The sequence below is a fragment of the Trachurus trachurus genome (assembly GCF_905171665.1).
Source record: "Trachurus trachurus genome assembly, chromosome: 18".
In the NCBI taxonomy this organism is placed as follows: domain Eukaryota; kingdom Metazoa; phylum Chordata; class Actinopteri; order Carangiformes; family Carangidae; genus Trachurus; species Trachurus trachurus.
In genome coordinates, this window is record NC_139909.1 from 19,600,765 (window position 1) to 19,619,880 (window position 19,116).

General features: G+C 43.3%; 1 protein-coding gene and 1 long non-coding RNA gene across 2 annotated transcripts; both read right to left on the reverse strand.

Annotated features, from left to right (window-relative positions):
• Positions 1–730: 730 nt before the first annotated feature.
• dtx4a (deltex 4, E3 ubiquitin ligase a) lies at positions 731–15,321 on the reverse strand. Its single transcript, XM_083992295.1, has 9 exons — positions 15,175–15,321; positions 14,345–14,559; positions 11,477–12,668; positions 3,986–4,047; positions 3,503–3,664; positions 3,344–3,405; positions 2,896–3,216; positions 2,191–2,280; positions 731–2,090 (listed from the first exon to the last, which is right to left on the reverse strand). Exons 2-9 carry the CDS (start codon positions 14,550–14,552, stop codon positions 1,860–1,862), a joined length of 2,328 nt encoding a protein of 775 aa, XP_083848421.1. The 5' UTR covers positions 14,553–14,559; positions 15,175–15,321; the 3' UTR covers positions 731–1,859.
• A 1,228-nt stretch (positions 15,322–16,549) lies between these two features.
• LOC311001653 lies at positions 16,550–19,024 on the reverse strand. Its single transcript, XR_014596190.1, has 3 exons — positions 18,892–19,024; positions 18,034–18,195; positions 16,550–17,615 (listed from the first exon to the last, which is right to left on the reverse strand). It is a non-coding gene; the product is annotated as an uncharacterized lncRNA (long non-coding RNA).
• Between the last annotated feature and the right edge of the window lie 92 nt (positions 19,025–19,116).

The following is a 19,116-nucleotide window of genomic DNA, read 5'->3' on the forward strand; positions in this document are numbered from 1 at the left end:
CTAACTCAGTTACTTTTGGGGGCAAGTAACTATAGTAACTATAACTAATTACTTTCAAAGTAACATGCCCAGTTACTTGCCTTGCTAGTGCTAAAGTGGCTGTAGTTTATGAAAGTTTGTAGTCTCACTTTATGGACTAATAGGCCAGGAAACATTACTTTATCAACAAGTTACATAAAATGAGAGAGTAAACCAGACTACATTTTTGTTATCTCTTTGAACCTTAGAAAAAACGTTTAATGCAAATTTGTGCACATAAAACACATACATACAGTACAGTGCATACATAAAGTATCATAAAGTATAAATGCTTTTTAACGTTGGCCTACATTAGTATGTCAACACATACTGTTGTACATCTTGTACCTCTTAATAAACCAGTCCGCAGTGGACTGAATGCAAACTGAACTGGACCACTTTGGCCAAAGCTGGATCCACAACAAGAGATAGTCTTTTGCACCTGCTCATGGCAAACACTAAACATGACAGAATAAACAACTAAAGACCACATTTTAGTGTGATTAGAGCATTTGAGGCTGGTGTGTGTGTAGTGTGTGTAGTGTGTGTAGTGTGTGTGTGTGTGTGTGTGTGTATGTGTGTATGTGTGTGTGTGTCCTACACAGAAGTACAGTAGATACAAGCTGTCCATTTCCTTTTGATACTAAGTAGAAAGCTCTGTGCAAATCTGAGCTCAGGAGGCAGGAGATTCAATCCTAGCTTTTTGGGTATTTACTCCTCCTGAGAGAGGGGGGGTTGGGTAGGGGGTATAATCCATAGTAGCTTTTCCTCTATCAGTCCTTAATAGTAATGCAGATACAAGAAGACACAGAAAGCTATTAAATGCACCCATGCTCCGAGGACAGAACAATTAAGGAATGTCAGTTTGCGAACCCATGAAATACAAAATACTGAAAATGATTTTCTTTTCTTAAAGAAAGGGGCTTGTAAATGGCATAATAACCGTCAGGCAAACTCAGGTACACGAGCAGCTTATCCCACATCTCACTCTTGTCACGCCACACCCAAAAACAATGCAATGAAATACACCATATAAAACAAAACCGACAAATTAAAATATAAAAACATGAAAGAATGGAAACAATATCGTATAATATATCAAGTATTAATAATATACAACAATACAATTTAAAAATCAAAACCTAAAAAGGAATGTAGTTCTGGAAAAATACCACTAGAGGTCAGCAAATATCCATGCTCAGATATCCAGTTATACACTTGAAATATTTATCTGCAGTGAAAACTTATTTCTGCTTGTGGACAAACACTTAAAAAACCTACAGACCCCACGTTTTTGTCTCCATCTGAACCTCCTCTCAATTCCACATAGCAGCAGTTGTAGTGGTAAACACTTCAAATTCAGCAAAATTCACTTTGTTACATTCTTGATAAGAAGTCTCACAGTATAAATGACAGTTGTTGTTTTTTTTTGTCTTTTTTTTTTAATCTAACACGGACTCATATGTGCACAGTGGTCTCAAATGTCTCACTGAATAACATCTGCAATCTTGACACTGTTTACTGCATTAGGAAAGAAAATGATTTCCCATGTTTCAAAACTGACTCATGCAGTCGTAAGAGAAATTTGAATCTCAGCAAAATTCTGCTGAAACTATTTCTGTAATGTTCCTGTGAAGAGTTTTGTTTTTTGTTTTTTTTTAATTCATTTTAAAGTTGTTTTCCATCTGTGGTGGTAAAAGTTCCTCTCTGTTCATTTTGTCAGATTTTTGAAAGTAATTCTGCTGTCCAGGTGTGGATCCTCTCCCAGCATTGTTGTGTTTACAGACTCCAGCCAGGTTTCTCGCGTTTTTCGGGGTGTGTGTTCGGGGTATGTCTCCTGTTCAGTCTCTGGGTAGACACTCCTCCTCGGTGATCCCCTGAGCCTTGAGCTCTTCCAGGACGTTGTCCAAGTGGCCGGGGTCGGGGTAACCGTGGCCGGTCAGGTTGGAGCCGAACTCCGTCTTGTGGTGAACCTCGTTCCAGATGACCGTGTCGGATTCGCCGGTGGTGCTGGACGTGCCCACGGAGAAAATGAGCCGGCGGTCCCACGCTACCAGGAGCAGCCTCAGAACCTGGATGAAAAAAAATTTATGAAGAGCCGATTTTAATCACAAACTCCAGCCAAGCTTCACATGAAATCAGAAAGAGGAAGTGGGGGGGTTTCTTGTTTACCTTGCGTCCCTTCTCACTGTCGGGGAGGTAACAGTGTCTGGGGAACCCACGGGCGGTGAAGGGTTTGCCTGGGTTTGGGTGCTCTGGGCCCTACAGAGAGAGGTCAAAGATTACTACATCATCCAAGCACAGACTAAACTCCTAACAGAGCAATCACTTTGGGTGTTTTCAGACAGACATGGTTCTGGTTCTGACCTTGGTGCTTTCTGGTGAACCAGCCCGTGTTCAGACCAGTTTAAGTGGAACCAAAGTGGGAGTATATTACTCAATTTTTGTCCCAGCTTTTTTGCTGTCTCTGTAATGCTTCTTCAGTTTTTTTTAAGTTTATGAATTATTTGGTCTGGCGTTGGAGTGAATCCAGCCTTGACCATCTCTTCCCCAAGTACAAAGATAAGAATTACTTTACTTTATTAAGCCCCAAAGTGAAATTCATACAACTTGTTCTTTCCTGTACTGCTTTCTAGCTCTTTTTTTCCGTAGATGTCCAAATTGCCACCAAACATTTAGTTTCTACAACAGACCACTGCAGATTATTTGCCTCCAAGTTTTCAGTCCTTGCCTTCTCTTCCAACTATTTCTTGGTTTCCTTGAGAACCAACTTTTCAGGCTCTGGACCTGTTATTTTTTCGGTCTGAACGGTTCAAAATTGGCCCTGCCGGTGTGAAACCCCTATCTGTATCACAGAAACACTAAGTCTCAATGTACCTGGATGCCAGGAGGGATGTTGTAAATGATCCGGATGGTTTTGCAGTCGGGGTGGCCCGGCAGGGAGTGGGGGATGACGTGGTACTCCATCTTGCCGGGGGGCTGGTTGCCGGTCTTGACTCCATAAATGGTCTTGCAGGTGGGGCACTGCAGGCTGCCGTCCTTGTTGCCGTTGTTGTACATGGCAACGAGGCACTGGAGGTGGTACTGGTGACCACACTGTGCCAGGCGTCCCACCGACTCGGCCCGGGAGATACCGCCAACGCCGGGGCCCTTATAGCCTGATGGTCCTGCCAGGGCCTCCATGCAGATGGTGCAGTCCTGAGTTGTGAAGACAATTCAATATGTAATTCATGTCTCAGCCACTTCTCATTGAACTTCCTTGGAGTTTGCCAAGTTATGTTGGGTTACCATTGCTTTATTTATGAACTGGTGACTGAGAACTCACCTCTTCTGGGGGATTGCGAACTTTCTGAAGGTACCTCTTCACCACCTCCTCAGGGGTCTTGCCTATGAAGTGAAAACACAGTATAAGTATGTTCATAAGCAAGATGTTCAATATACTTATTCACACGTACAAAAGCAGACTTGGCGTTATCACACCCACCTTTACGGGCCTGTTTCTTGGTAGTCTTGCGGCAGCAGTGACCCAGACCGGGCACGGGCTTGATGTCGCTCTTGCTGACAGGCGGAGGATGAAGCACCAGCTTGGGTGGGCGGGTCAGGCAGACAGGAAGCCCTGCTGCGCTCATCAGGATGCCTGTAATACCTGCAAAGAGCCAGAAGAGGGGGGATGTGAGTCACTTTGATTGGGGTTTACTGTTTGCGTGATGAGCTCTGGCTCCAGGGAATTATCTGTTAACCATACACGTGAAGGCTGACCTGTGGATTTACTTCACATTAAATTAAATTAGATTAAATATGAGGCCCAAAGATCATTAGCTGTGTCGTCTGTAGAGCAGCAAATCAGTGACAAGTAAGAGTACAACAAACTTTAATGGGTCAAATGTCTCCTACAGCTAGATCTTAAAGACAGTGCATCTGATTGATTTGAATAAAATAGTAAAATTGGCTGCATCAGTATATTTACCTGCCAGAGCAGGGTGCACAGGGCTGGATCCATTCAGGTTCTTCACTGGAACTGTTGGCACTCTGAGAGACAAGAAGAAGACACCCTCACATTAATCTACAGATCAACGGCACACATAACAGCAGACAATCTACAGGTCAGGTCAGCAGACTGGCATCAAAATCTGATGAGTCACCTGTCAACAGACAGAATTACACACGGCTGCCTCGAAGCATATGCTATTTCCTAGTTCACCAGGTGTCAACCGGTTAAGGAGCTTTTGCCGAGTCATGTGGAGAAACAAACAGACGCTGACTGTCCTACAACCATGGCGATGGGACTTCCTGTTGTCTGCGGCTTAATTTAAAGATTACAGTACACGTGAAATGAGTTGCTTTGCTCTGAATTCTTGGGCACATTTGATTCAAAGTAGAATTATTGACTGCATCATTTGTCACAGAATCCAAATATGCCTTTTTGAAAGAAAAAAAAATACAGTATTTTCAACTTAAATGAGGTTGTCAATGTATGTCCAATTAAAACAGAACAAATAAGGGGCGGTGTGTGGTGCAGTGGTTAAAGTGGCCGCCCCATGTAGAGGCTACAGTCCTCAACGCAGGCGTCCCCGGTTCGAGTCCCGCGTCGGGCAGCCCTATCCTGCATGTCATTCCCCCTCTCTCTGCCTCCCCCTTTCCTGTCTATCTCACTACGTACTATCAAATAAAGGCAAAAAAGCCAAAAAAAATATACTTTAAAAAAACAAAAAAAAAACAGAACAAATAATAATAAAAAGAAATAAGCCAAAAGAAAGAGTGTTGAATAAGTGTATTAGATATTTCTGACATGTCACTATTAAAGGCTGAACATAATTGATAAAATGTCAAACTACTTTAAGTGCAGATGCCCCATAAGTTTACTCATCAATAGTCTACAATGAGCACAACAGCATCCCTACTGAGACTATCCAGTCACAGAAGTGTACTTACGGTCTGCCGGTTTTGATAATAGTCATCTTTCCCTCTTCCAAGCACAAGAGCCCAAAAAATAGGAATCAAGATATTCCAGCAACAATATCCGCTCGCTGCCCTATTCGTCTCTTTCCTGTCGTTTCTCACTCTTCTCTTCTGTTTCCTGCCTCTGATCGATCCTGAGGCTCAGCAGTAGTATGTCTGCGTGTATCTGTCTCCTGTCTCCCGTCTTGCTCTGCCTCTGTCTGTGTGTGCTGGTGTCAGGTCTCCTTCCTCTTTTATAGGGCTAAGCCACCTGTTTCCATCTGTTGACTAAACTCTGGTTGTAGGCCAGAGATTCGTCACAGCAGGGATTACCTGTTAGGTACCGCGTCACGCTGCCAGGTTGCCATAAGGCTGACAGACCTGAGCACATACAGCTGGGTGCTAATGCAACACCACTATACAGGTATTTCAAGATAATAAAATCGAGATAAATACATTCAACACAGACATGTATGGGGACCTTTCAACATCTACCTGGTAGAAACCTGAAGATGTCAGATTTGTATCTATTTCTCCTTTAACTACACTGTTGCCCATAAGGTTGGAATTATTCTGTTTTCAGACACATTCCTCTTCTTATATCTATTTATACACACACACTTTGACCAGGTGCAATGATTACACACTGAGTCCCAGTTACCAGTCTTGAGAAGATACACACTTAACCTATCAAGAATGAATCACATTGTCACAATCATTTCATATATTTTATTCCAACTGTATGGGTAACAGTGTATTTGGTTAATTTACTTTTAATCAAGCCAAGCAAACCTCTGGTCCTTATTTAACCTGTATTTAGCTATTTTCTAAGTTAATATACTGTAGATTAGGGATGTCACGATTACTTGTTTTCACAATTAATCACGGTATTAAATGCCACAATTAATTAATCGTAAAGATTCCTAAATACCGACACTTTCCAAAATAGATTGTGTTGGAAACACAGAGGCAGATGTGCACCAAAGTAAAGGTAAATGTAAGAAATACTGGTCCATAATGTAACATACAAGTGGTAGGAATTTAAATGTTAGCATGTCATTTGTGATAAAAAAAAAAACTAACAAAACAACGAACAATTAAAATAAACTTAAACATTTGGTATAGTAGCTACTTAAAATATTTAGCGTAAATAATTATTAATGTAATTATATTTTGACTGTATGTGATTTTACACTTTCATATGTTGTGAAATTCATTAATGCATAATAATCGTGATAATTGTAATACCGTGATTATTTCTCTGACAATAATCGTACAAAGAAAATCTATAATCGTGACATCCCTACTGTAGATTCATACTTACAGAAACTTTATTTTGCTATTTGTGCTGTTAATTCTGCTTTATATTTCATTTTGTTGTCTTTGCATATATCACCATTTATCCTTTCCATTATTTTAACAAGTTGGGGATCAGGCTACAGTTTGGTTGTGGGTGAAGAAAAAAACACGACCATCTCTTTTGTTTACGTCTTCTTCCCTCTAAATAAATGATGCAACACATGACATGGAAAGCAGTCAACTATAGTCATGGTACAGTCAGTTACTGTACTGGTCAATCAGATGAGATTACGCTGTGCTACCTTACTATATTGGTTTGTTTACCAACAGCAGGTCAAATCAGCGGCATTAGCCTCCTGTGATCGTGCCTTACTTACGTGATTCACAAAATCACAAACTCAAACCTGAGCAAGAATAACTGATCTGAGCATTTGTGTGTCAAGAAGGTAAACGTGATCAACGTGATGAGAAGATTAAAGGGGGGGGGGGGGGGGGGGGGGGGGGCAGGAGAAAAGGCATAGAAAGGGTGGGAAGCAGGAGGAGAGGTGTGTCAGCTTGTCACGTTTCTTTGATCCAGGCTAATCTAGTGGCATTAGAACAGCGTCCATCTGCAGAACTAGGTGATGGCACACACTCACACACAGCATATGGCAGTGCTCACACAAATAGAAGCTCACACCTTGAATGAAGTAAAAAAAAAAAAGAAAGAGGAGAAAAACATTAACCCGTGAAGAAAGAGAAAAAACTCTGCTCAGGGACACATTATACAGTTTTGTGGTGGTGGTGGTGTCACGAACTTGAACCCACTGCAGATGGTGGAGAAAGGACCACGACAGGTGTGTTAATGAAAAGCAGATCTCACCACTGTGATAATCTGTGACGTTAGAGACCCCTCAGAGTTCACATCTTCACTTGAAAGACCATCTGCTCCATTTCACTGGCGAGCTTTCACAACAAAAACAAACTTTACATGGAACTCACCGCTCCCTCCTTTAGCTTTTCTTATTTCATCAATGACACCTCTAATCCTACAGTACAAGTCTGGTTATTGTTTTATCAGATCGTATAACAGCACACCTGACTTTATGTCAATAACTTCAATACATTGGCTCAAAATCAATATCACCATTAATTAGTATTATTAGTAGTAATTTTTTTAATCTATATGTCTCTTTTTATTCCCAATATATTGTGAAGTTCTGTCTTTAACTCTTTAGTATTCAGTACCTCTTTATTATTCATTCAATTGATAAATAAGCATCTGAGAGATTTATATAGGCTATCATATAACCCAGGTAAAACGACTCTCAATATTTTTGTGTTAACAATGGATAAAGTGAGGATGTGTTGTGTTGTCCCTAGTGATAAACCCACTGAGAATTATAATTAAAGCAGAAGTAAGCGATCCGGTCGTTTTGGCTAACTTCTTGTCAGCAGATGGAGTTAGCAGTCCCCGCCCTCGTCCCTACATCACCACATTCACGCGCATCCCTTGGCTGCACACACAGAGAGGACTGCCCCTTTATGCCGTTCTCTCTCCTCATTGGATAAAGGTCGTAGGATACAAGTTAAGTTTTCTCCTCGTCTTACAGCAGAGCAGAGTGACTGACAGACCCGTGGTTCAGACCAAACACTCTATATAAGTGATTGCCGTTGGAAGATATAACTATTTAAGACTTATATTAACACAAACATTCCGCTTACTTCTGCTTTAAGCTGCCGTTCAGTTTCCCTTCATATCATTAGGAGCTTTCTGTTTTGGTTTCCTGGGCTACAACTTTCAATGTTTTGGTTCACTTTAAAAATTCTTGTTAACCTCATCTCTAGTCACACCAATGAGCTATTTTTAGGAGGAAAACTAAAAAATCAACAATTGTACACTTTCAGCTCAAAATAGTGGAACATTTAGCATATAGCATTTAGCAACTGAGAAGCTTTTTATTAGTATGTGGAAACCAAAACAAAGCTTGCTAGCTAGAACAGCTAGCTAAAGTTGGGAAGTGAAAAGGCAAAAGTTAACCATTATCTTAGATGTAAGAGCTATAAGGTAATAGTTATGTGGGTATTGAATGCGAGTGAGATTTTTGACTGAAACCACATACACACCAAGTGAAATGTGCAGGAGCAGAAGCTCAAATATGTCAAAGAATGAAAACGAAGATGAAGTTACTTTAAAAAAGTTATTAGTTATAGTTACTCATTACTTTCCCCAAAAGTAACTGAGTTACTATATAATAAAAGTAATTAATTTCCAGGAAAAGTAACTATTCGCTCAAATATGTCAAACTAACTAATCCTAACCCTCTTGAACTAACCAACTCACTCAGTATTCCTCCGCAGAGGTAGGCAAAGCGTGTTGCAAAGCCTGCCTCTGCGGAGGAATACTGAGTGAGTTGGTTAGTTCCAGATAAACAGCTTTTTTCCAGTCAGTTGATGGACTAAAACAAATGTGTATATAGCCTAATGTACACTTAAGCGGTTGTATTATTTTGTGACGGGATTTCTTGAGTCAAGTAATGCCGAGTAATGGCGCATTTTATTGTCACTAATGGTAACTAACGCTGTTACAGGGGGAACAGTAACTTCTTTGATTACTTGTTACTGAATAAAGTAGTGCTGTTAGTAACACCAATAACCCACCATTTAAGCTGTTTTGTTATTTTAAATCACCTAATTTATAAGTGTGAACTTCATTTCCAATACGTACTAATGGGGTTATATGATAAACTAATGCATTTGGGGATAGAGCAGTAAGGTGGATGACAGCAGGAGCCCTAAGTGGAGCTTTTGCTAAGAACAGGTTGAAGGAGAGAGGAAGGGCGGGCGGCAGAGAGGTAAGCAGAGAATCCCAGGCTGACAGCATCAGGGAGACTCGTCGTGTGTGACGCCGCTGGGTTTACTACAGCAGCAGGTGGGACCATCTGTTGGACGGAGGAGCACTCTCACATGATATGTTGAAAGAATGGGTCAGTCACACACATGCAGCTCACCTGACGCAAAATACACAGATTACTGGAGCAGGAATATTAAGCCTGTGGTATTTGGTATTAATCTGAGGCTTAGTGGCTGCTAAACTGTTTTACAGGGGTTGTCTCAGCTAATGTGAGGATTCAGAAACTTGGGATGCAAATGTTAGGTGGCTCACATGGAAATCATCCTCAGCACATGATTTTTTCTTTTTTTTTTTTTTGAATGTTTGATCACAGTACAAGCATCCAAATTCATTAAGACTTGCTCTTCAATGACTCAGTGTCTCTGCACTATCTGGGATGCACGAGGTGTCACTTTTTTCTTGTATGTTATGACATTTTCATATTTCTGAGGTGTCCCAGAAACATCTCCTCCAGTGAGACAACGCGGATTGTGAGGAAAGCATGTTGATGAACGGCTATAATTGGGGGTATGATGAAATCTAGATGCCTACATTTGTAACACGCTTCACAAGAAAGGCGCCACCATCAGCTGCAAAACAGAAAGTGCTGATAAACAGACATTTAGAAACCGCCATGTCCCTGTTCTAGTAGTCTGTTTCTTGAACCACAAACATCTTGCTGACCAGCGCCCTCTGGCTATGGCACGTGGATAGTGTGACTTCCTTCACCTCTTGACAATCACTGACACTGACGCACAGTCAAAACAACTGTAACACACCAAAACACCAGATGGCCACACATTGGTCTTCAGGTGTTTGGTGACGTGGAGAAACATATTTATGATCAGGACCGTTCTGTTTAAAATACTCAACATTTATGTAGACCTAGAAAAACAATCTGTCATGAATGAAAAAATGCACCTGGTAAGTTTGTTTTCCCCATTTAAACAAACAAACAAAAAAAATCACAGAACATAATATATTTTTCCTTCACCATTGACAAAACACTATATCAAAAGCTATTACCAAGCTGTTGAGAGAAATTAAATATCTAATTGTATTGAAGAAAGGAAACAATATGAAAATCACACTCTTACTTGTGTTGCTTTTAAATGTTCCCAAAACATTTACCAATGAATGAACAGCAACTCTTTGTTAGCACCATAGAAAATATAAGGTGCAGGCTCCATCAGAAACACACTGAGGCTAAATGCAGTGTCCTGAAAACTGAAGTCACTGCATACCAAACATTTGATAACAATCACAACATCCCAGATGTGGATCAGCTGCATCCAAGATGCATTCCACATCTGGTTTGCTGTAAGAAAAGAAGTGAAAAAGTTTTTTTTTTTTTTTAAATATGATTCTTGTTCATTTTTTCTTTTACATTTTTAATCAGTTACGTTATTCAGACAACTCCATGAACCTGTTTTGGGACACAAGCCCTTGGACTACATTGGTTGCCATGGTTACCGGCCCATGTGCAAGTATTTCCAAGCTTTTCTGAATCCTGGACCCCCCTCAATCTCCTGATGTTTGGAGAAAAAACTATTTACTCATCACTAATGTATTTAAACTGTATGTGTACAAGTGTTTTGTGTGTTTAAATTCATCACTAAGTTGTTGCATGACAAACGTCTGGAATGTGTGTAACACTTGTGAGAGCCGAGCTTGTCGAGTATGAAGGCTCTTCATTGTTTTTCCCGTGGAAATGAACGAGGCCGGTGGACTTTGTCACAAAGATTAAAGGCTCACGAATGCTAATGAGGCTGATGTCAGACACTTGTGTAATGAGGCCTTCAAAACAAATGGGAAATTCCTGTCTAAACTGATTTCTCTTACATATCCCGTTCAGCTGCTCTCACTTTGTTTCGTACACAGTAAAAATTGATATGGGGTGTGATCGCTGGGAACATTTTGAATAATACATGAAATTTTTCAGCAACACTTTCTGATTAAAATGTCACGGACCAGTTACAGTGATACGTGGCAATGTAAGATTTGGGGTAGGGGGGCCTCATGTGCTACTTCACTGTTTTCCACACATTTTGATTTGGTGATGAGGACATCATCACACCTACTTTTGATCAGCCAGTTCATTCATTTTCACAGAGGAAGTGATTAATTTTGTGGCTAAAATTGAAAAGCAAAAGTGGCTTTTGTAGGAATGTGAATCTTGCATAATTAGGGTTATTGCTTTCAGCGTTCACCCGTATTTCCTTCAGGAAATGCATTCTCTAGTTATACTTCATTTCCTGAGGGTTTCTCATCGTTTCTTGAACTTTTTTTAAGGTGGAGGAGAATATTTTGAACAAAACAGACACGCGACCGCAGTGGTTGTCGACTCACCCCGAGGCGATGAGGGCGCGCGACTGAGCCATGGCGATGCGCTGCAGCGCGGGTCGGCTCAGCCCCGCCAGGCTGGACCGGGGCGGCAGAGGGGCGGCGCAGGCGGCGGCGCCAGACGAAGACACTGGGCCCAGGACGCGGGCAGAAGGCGAGGGCGTGCAGGTGGAGGCAGCCGTGGAGATGAGAGGGGGGGGCCCCGGAGCGGGCAGGCTAGGGGGGGCGGAGCAGGAGGCAGAGAGGGAGGAGGAGGTGGAGGGGTGGGGCGGGGAGGTGGCGACGGAGGAGGGTGTGGTGGAGGGCGGCGGAGGGGGCGGCGGGGGAGGGGGGAGAGGCGGAGGAGGGGGACGGGTGGAGGAGATGGAGAGGGCGGCGGTGGCCGAGCCGAGGAGGGAGAGGGAGTGGGTGAAGCCCCCTCCGAAGCCGAGGCTGGGGCCGCCGAGGCCGCCACCGCCGACCATACCTACACCTCCTGCCCCACCCATCCCGCCCACACTGAAGCCCCCCGTCGCCCCGATTATAGACGTCCTGTTTGGGGAGAGTGACCGTGACAGGGTGGGGGGCCGAGGGAGCGTCAGTGAGTACGACCCCCCCGGGATTGGGTGGCTGCTGATTTTGGGACTGGGTGGCTTGGTCTGTGGCGGTCTCCGACCCAGAGTGTGAGCGGTCGACATGGCGCCCGCTTTGACGCTCAGGACCAGCATGCACTGCTGGCAGGCGCAGGGCTGTCCCAGGGAGGTGATGGCCGACGCGGGGAGGGCGCCGCTCGGGTACGCGCTCCCGTTCCCGGTCCCACCACTGCTGCTCATCCTGATCCCCATACCCACTCCGGACACGTCCACGCCGAGCAGTCCTCCGTGGCTGGGCATGGACGCCGGCCCCCATGCGTGGTGGGACTTGGGCAGGGGCCCGGACACCAGCGGGTAAGCCAGGTCCGAGCGGCGCTGGATGCGCCGGCAGCGCTGCGTCTGCCCGTTGATTTGGGTCATGCTCTCGAAGTCAATGAGGTAGCAGAAACCCAGCGGCGCCAGGTCCAGCCAGGGCTGCTGACGATCCCGTGCCGCCTGGATGGCGATGCCCACCTCCGTGTCGTACGCCGTCCAACTGCCGGCGTCGTTCTCCCACTCCCACAACCAGCCCTGTCCTGGCGCCGAGGTGGGGTCGTAGAAGCTACGTCGTACCGGTCGAAGGGTACCTGAGGCGGGGCAGAAGATGAAGATGGTGTGGTTTTATGAATGAATGATTTTCTGCACATTGTAAACATCAAGTATCATGTAACCATCATGTTAGAGGCAGAAGCAAGAGGAGGTAAGTGGACTTGCACTACTATTTGCTGTGGACAAGTAGATTACAACCCTAACAAATTCAACATGTCTGTGTTTGCTTGCTAAGAATTTGGGCAAACAGGTTGCCCCTGGTAACAGCACACGGTGTGCTGCGTTCTGATTGGCTGGCAGCCTTGATTCGACCCAAAGCTGGCTGTGTTTGCTTTCCCAGGGTGTCCAGAGAAACTCTTCCTACTATCAAGCCTTCACATAGATGTTAAGGTGACAGATTAAAGTTTTTTTCCCCCCCAGCATTGTGAAATATGCATTTTACTGTTTCGTTTTATAGGTCGGACTGTATTCTTTCTCTTTTTCCCACCTGATGATCGCCGTGGATGGATGATGAGAAAAATACACACAAATGTAAAAGTCGTCACCACCTCTTCCAGCCACTTGACTGAAAGTTTGCACTTCTTTGTGCCGATCTCATCTGAGCTCTTCAATCTCTACAAACTGGATCTCTGGCCAAAGGACCACCCTGACCTCGCAGGCCCTCATTCAGACATTAAAAAAAAACAGAGTAACTCACAAAACTGTTCAAAAGGGAACAAACTGAATGGGATCCAACCCGATATCTATACAGTATGTGTGGCACAGTTCTCCCCACATTTAACAAAAACAACAAAAGGGAGTTAATTCACAAAATCTGTTCCCATCAACCCCATTTTGTCTACGACCTCAGACTCCTGAAATTCCTCTCCCTCCTCCTCCTCTTCCTCCTCCTCCTCATCCCTGTCTCCTATTTAAATTGGGGCACCCTGCCTGGCTCCCACATTTCAGCCTCTGCTGGGTTTAGAAAACAAACTGCACAAAAGCTTTTGTCAGCCAATGTTGAGAGAGAGAGAGAGGGAGAGAGAGGGGGGGGGACGAAGTTGGGGTCTCTGCCAAAGTTAGACATCTGACAACTGACAATCCCCTGCTTTGTTTTCCACTGCCCTGCCTGCCTTTTTTTCTGGGTATGGAGCTCTGACTTGTGTGATGGTTCACCTTCTCAGGTCCGTATCCTCTTAGCAGTAGCCTACTGACTGACCGACTGACTGACTGATAACAATGTTTCTGCAGGAGGAGTGAAGTGTTTGTTGTGTTTGTGAGAATGACTGGACACTTCAGCTGCCACTGTATCACATGCAAACACACACACACATGGAGATCCTATCAGAATGACTCACTGACAACTTTTGAAAACCACAGATGCACATCAACACATCCCCTGCTCTTCGGTGATGTTTGCATAAATCTGGAAAATACCTTGAGGAGCAACTATGGGAGACCACATTTTTTTCAAATTTGACATACAAACAATGACATTTGTTGCATGGCAGAGGAGAATTTAGAAGAAGCCACTTTGTAACACAACACCCACCCCTCTCACCACCCCCTATTAAAGCTTCTGCATCTGGAGCAGAATCATCACAGGGGTTTGTAAAGATAAAGTATGAGCAATAAAAAAAAAGAAAGAAAGGGCCTCCACCTCAGGCCCGGCTATACTGCTACACCCTCCGCCGTATGTGTGTGTGTGTCTGTGCCTCTCCTCTCTGCTCCTCACCTGTGTCTTGTCGGAACTGGTGCATGGAATGCAAATCGATGATGTAGGGCGAGAGGCGAGAGTCCACCTGGCCGAGGACAACACTACCACAGCGCGGGTCGCTCCGGATGACTGCCTCGATGTGATGACAGACAGCCGGGCTGTAGGGCCGCCAGCGTCCGTGCTCGTTCAGCCATTCCCATACCACTACCGCGGACGCTAGTAACATCCTACTCCTGCAAGGATGAGGGGAAAAATGGCAATATTGAGGCATTAAAATGCAATGCAAAAACCCGCCGGTGATGATGATGATGGTGGTGGTGGTGGGTATTTAAAGACACCCTGCCGCCGCTCCGCCGTGCATCCCTGCGCACAGCGGCGCTGCATCCATCTTGGACAGTTTGCAAACCCAGATGTGTCTCCTATCTGTGGACATAAATATATATTTCGGGGATGACAGTGCATGCAAACTGTACCTTCCATGTTTGTAGTTTCGGCTATGCAGCAATTAGTCGGTCCTTTAATCACACAAGAGAGGCTTTCAGGGCGCTGAAAAGCCTCACAGGCTGGTTGCATCTTACTCCCTATGCAGATGAGTGACGTGTGCTGAAATAATTTCTCCGGCACAATCAAGTTAGGGTGAGAGGAGAAAATGCAACTTGGATGCTCAGGGTGGTGCGGCACTCGTAAAGTAGGTTACTGTGACAGGCTGGCTTTGATCGTGCAATGCAAAGGTTTTTTGGTTTTTTTGGTTTTGTTTTGTTTTTTAGAAGGAAAAAAAAGAAGAAACATTATTCACCAAATCAGTGCTGTCTGTGCACACACACATTCCTGAGAACACACATATTTACCAGGTTAGATCAGCTCCAGTCTCCGGTCAAATCACTGCTTAGTGGAGCAGTTGTGATGCTTTAGCACTGATCCATCACTGTGAAGATGTCTTCAGTCTTGAGGTAAAAATCCCGGCTTTCTGGTTACATAATTGTTTTGATAATGTGTCACCGCACTTGGCGTCCAACCCGCCGCACACTCAGACTCACTTCTGGTCTCTTCCATGTAGTTTCTCCTCCCGTCGAGCGGCTCTCTCTCACCCCCAAAGCTGGAAAATTATTCAAGCCGGCGAAAAATAAATGTTTGACACTCGCGTGCACGAACACTCCCACGCCAAAGACGGTCCGCCCCGACGTCCAATCAGAATCGAGCAAGTGCTCCGTGCGGCCAATCAGAGAGGACCTGAGGTGTCACGCTCGCTGAGCATCGTGTTGAGGTGTAAAAGTGTAAAGTTGACATGTAATTCCTGTGTCATGATGGTAAAATCACGCTTTTCTTTTGCACATTAGCCGGTCCTCGTGGTGTGTTGTGGATTTGAAGAAAAGGAGAAAGAAAAGAACAACTGTACAAAAGAGTGGAGATGCCGGGGATTGAACCCGGGACCTCATACATGCGAAGCATGCGCTCTACCACTGAGCTACATCCCCATTGGTTGTTTTTACGGTGTACATTACCATTTAATAGGTACTTCAAAGTACTAAGTCTGTCGTGTATTGTTGATATACAAATGTGATTTTTTTTTTTCTTTGTGTAGAGTGAAGTGAATATACACAATCTTAAAACTAGGTAGAAACTTTTCAGTACATTCAGTTGTAAGTAGGCTGCAGTTAAATACTGCACTGATACATTTTTGGGGGACTGTAGGCTATGTGTGCTGATCACTTAGCAGATTATGACATTATAGCTACAGTATGACATAGAGTGATTCATCATTAGGTTGTTAAAATGAGTCTCCTAAACTACTAATGACACACACTCTCTACTGTACTAGCTCCTTTTGGTACTTCAACTGCATTTTGCAAGCAGTGTTAGCCTACTTTTGTACTTGTATTTAGGTATCCTACGGTGTAGGGTTGTGTATAGCCTATCCTGAATTTTATTTTTACTAGCCTATAGATTACTGTTAAAAAAAAAGAGGAAATTGCCTACAATTATAAGGCATCTTGGTGATGCAATGCTCAATGTTTTGAGCATGTGTGGCTTTGAGTTTATAGTGACTTTGCTGTCAATTTAATTTCACTGTAAAATCATGTGATGCCTACATTTCTTGATGGTAAAGTTTTGAATCAGCTTCAATATTTTTCATAAAGACAACAACCCTTATTAAGTTTCAGCTAATTACAAATAAGAAGAACACATTAAAATGCTTTTTTTTGCACTTTTATTTTTTTTTTATGCAAGTCAGAAAAAAACATTTAAAGCAAAAAAAAAAAAAAGCGACACTCCAACATTATACAGCATTCAATAGGCTATTACAATAATCCAAAATATGATTTCTTCACTCTTAGTCAGTGGTACATTATGAAAGGTACATTTACACAAACATTCAAAATCCATTTTACCTCTGCATATTTATAACAGCTTCATTCAGCAGTCAGCTTTTTTTTATTTTTATTTTTTATCACAACACCTTAACTGGAAGTAGTTAAGACCAGAGTCATAGCTACCATCATTATATTAAGCTTTTTCTGGGAAAATAGTGGATGAATCATTTCAACACCATGGGCTTGTATCCCTGACAGTGTGCTTGGGACAGTTCCCTCAACCACCTTTGTATTCGATATTTTTTCCTACTGTACTCACAATGCAGTCATATCTCCATCACTTTTGCTTTCGTCAGACCAGATGGCACTTCCAGAGAACTGCTTAAGGTCTATCAACAATCCAGTCCCTCCACTTGCTTCCCCTTTACCTTCTCCATCCCCATCTTTATCCCCTTTTTTCTCCTTTTTCTCATCCGTCTCTTCCTGTGCCTCTGACTGGTCCGTCAGCGCGCTTTGCCCCCCCGCGTCCGAATTCTCCAAGTTTGACTTCTCTGAGGTGCCATCTCCTTTTCCCTTACCACACAGTAGGGCATTATTTCCAGCCTCGTCCTCTTCCTCTTCCTCCTCGTCGTCCTCCTCCTCCTCCTCCTGGTCATCGCCTTCACTGTAACTTCTCTGACTATCACCTTCCTCCACCTGTTCCTCCTCATCTTCGAATTCCTGCATTTCCTCTCCTTCTTCATCCGAGTCACCGCGAGGCCACAGGTGGACTCCCAGACGTGTCTCCAGAGCTAATGTTGCACGCCTCACCCGGTCCCTGATCCCTCCTTCCTTGTACACCATTTGGCGGATAGTGTATTCTCCATTCGTATCCCTGTTCAACTTCTTGTACAAGAAGATCAGCAATGCAAGCAGGCAGACTAGGAAGAGAGAAAGGGCAATGACAATTGTAGTTGAGGGCGCTTTATCCTCCATGCCTGAAATGAAGGGCGAGACAAGTTTCACAGAGTTAGCACGTCATACATTAGAGAATGTCATTGTAGTGTTGTCAAGTGTATGTTTTTGTGTTCATGGGAGTGTCACCCTGGGGGATAGTTACTATATCTTTAGGTGTAAAATCATTTACACGTGTGTGAAGTAAATATCCGCCAGCAGTCAGTCGTCTTAGCGAAGCGTAAAACATGAAAACTGGGGAAGGAAGCTGTTTTTGTGCATATTTTTTCACCTTCAGACAAAACTAGGTGGCATTCTTCAATATCAAAAAGCAGAGTTACACAGATGTTAAGCAGTGTTTCTTGTGAGCAGGGGAAGCTAAACAAAATTCTCAGTTTTATCAAGCTGTAAATCTCAAAACACTGAGTCAGATTAGATTCAGACATGTAGCCTATACCATACCTCTTTAGAAAGAAAAAAATCCTTATTGTGTAGAAAAATCCCACAGGCTTGTTGTCACAGTCAAGGGTTGATTTTTGGCAGTTTGTCAAACCCCTTGTGCTTTCAAAGCAGTTGTGAAGTTTTGATGAGAAGGCGGTCCATTGGTGAATTCACAGCCAGAATCTAAATAAAGAAAACAGTAAAAAAGTAAAGACGAGTAAGAGTAAAATGAAGACGCATGGTGCTTCCATCTACCTGTCTGAAATACTTGACATTTAATTAAATGAGGGCATCATCTACAAAGAATTATAATAAGATGGCTACATACGCTTGTGGTACAACAGGAAGTGTGTATTGCCTATCTTGTTTGAGTAAGATATCGTCTGCGCTGGAATGACAGGAAGCTAGCAGACCGCTGACAGCATTGCTGGTTTCCTGTCAAAAATGATAATTAAACTGCATCTGTCAGTTTGAGGCGGGGAAACTTTTCAAGCCATTGCTGAGCAGATTAATCTCATATATGCATTGTGTAGTGCAACTTTAAGTTTAAATATGAAAAAAAACACAAGTAGGGGCATTAAAGATGCAATCAAAGCTAAAATATTCTGATCTGATCTGATATTAGTGATATGGCAATGCTCGCAATATTTCAATTATAACACAGATTATTGTACCAGTACTTAAAATTATGGTTCAAATATTTTTAAATATAAAATGTTAATAGGTTTGGAGCTGTAACTACAGACACAAGCAGACAAAACATGAGCCAATCACATTAGACAAAACAAAAATACATGCAGCAAAAAATGTTGTTCAAAAAAAAAAAAAAAAAAAGTATAAAATGAACATGAACATAAATAAACAGTGGGAAAAACTCACCACGTTTGTGAACAGGAGATAACCTTTGTGGAGCCAAAACACGAAGACCAGAAAGGGAGTGACTGGTGACATTGACAGTAGTTTTGAACAGTGATAGTCTGTGTGTGTCTGTGAGGAGGAGACAAGGGCTGGTGCATGGCATGTGGTGATGAAAAGCTAGAGCTGAAACTGTGAGTAGAGGGTGGAGGGTGGAGGCTGGAGGGGAAGGGGGGCGAGAACGCAGAT

Excerpts from the sequence above, each read along its gene's own strand:
- dtx4a (XM_083992295.1), bottom strand. The coding sequence starts at position 14,552 with ATGTTACTAGCGTCCGCGGTAGTGGTATGGGAATGGCTGAACGAGCAC. Across the intron at positions 12,669-14,344 it reads CCAGTTCCGACAAGACACAG|GTACCCTTCGACCGGTACGA; the intron begins GTGAGGAGCAGA and ends GCCCCGCCTCAG. Across the intron at positions 2,281-2,895 it reads ACATCCCTCCTGGCATCCAG|GGCCCAGAGCACCCAAACCC; the intron begins GTACATTGAGAC and ends CTCTCTCTGTAG.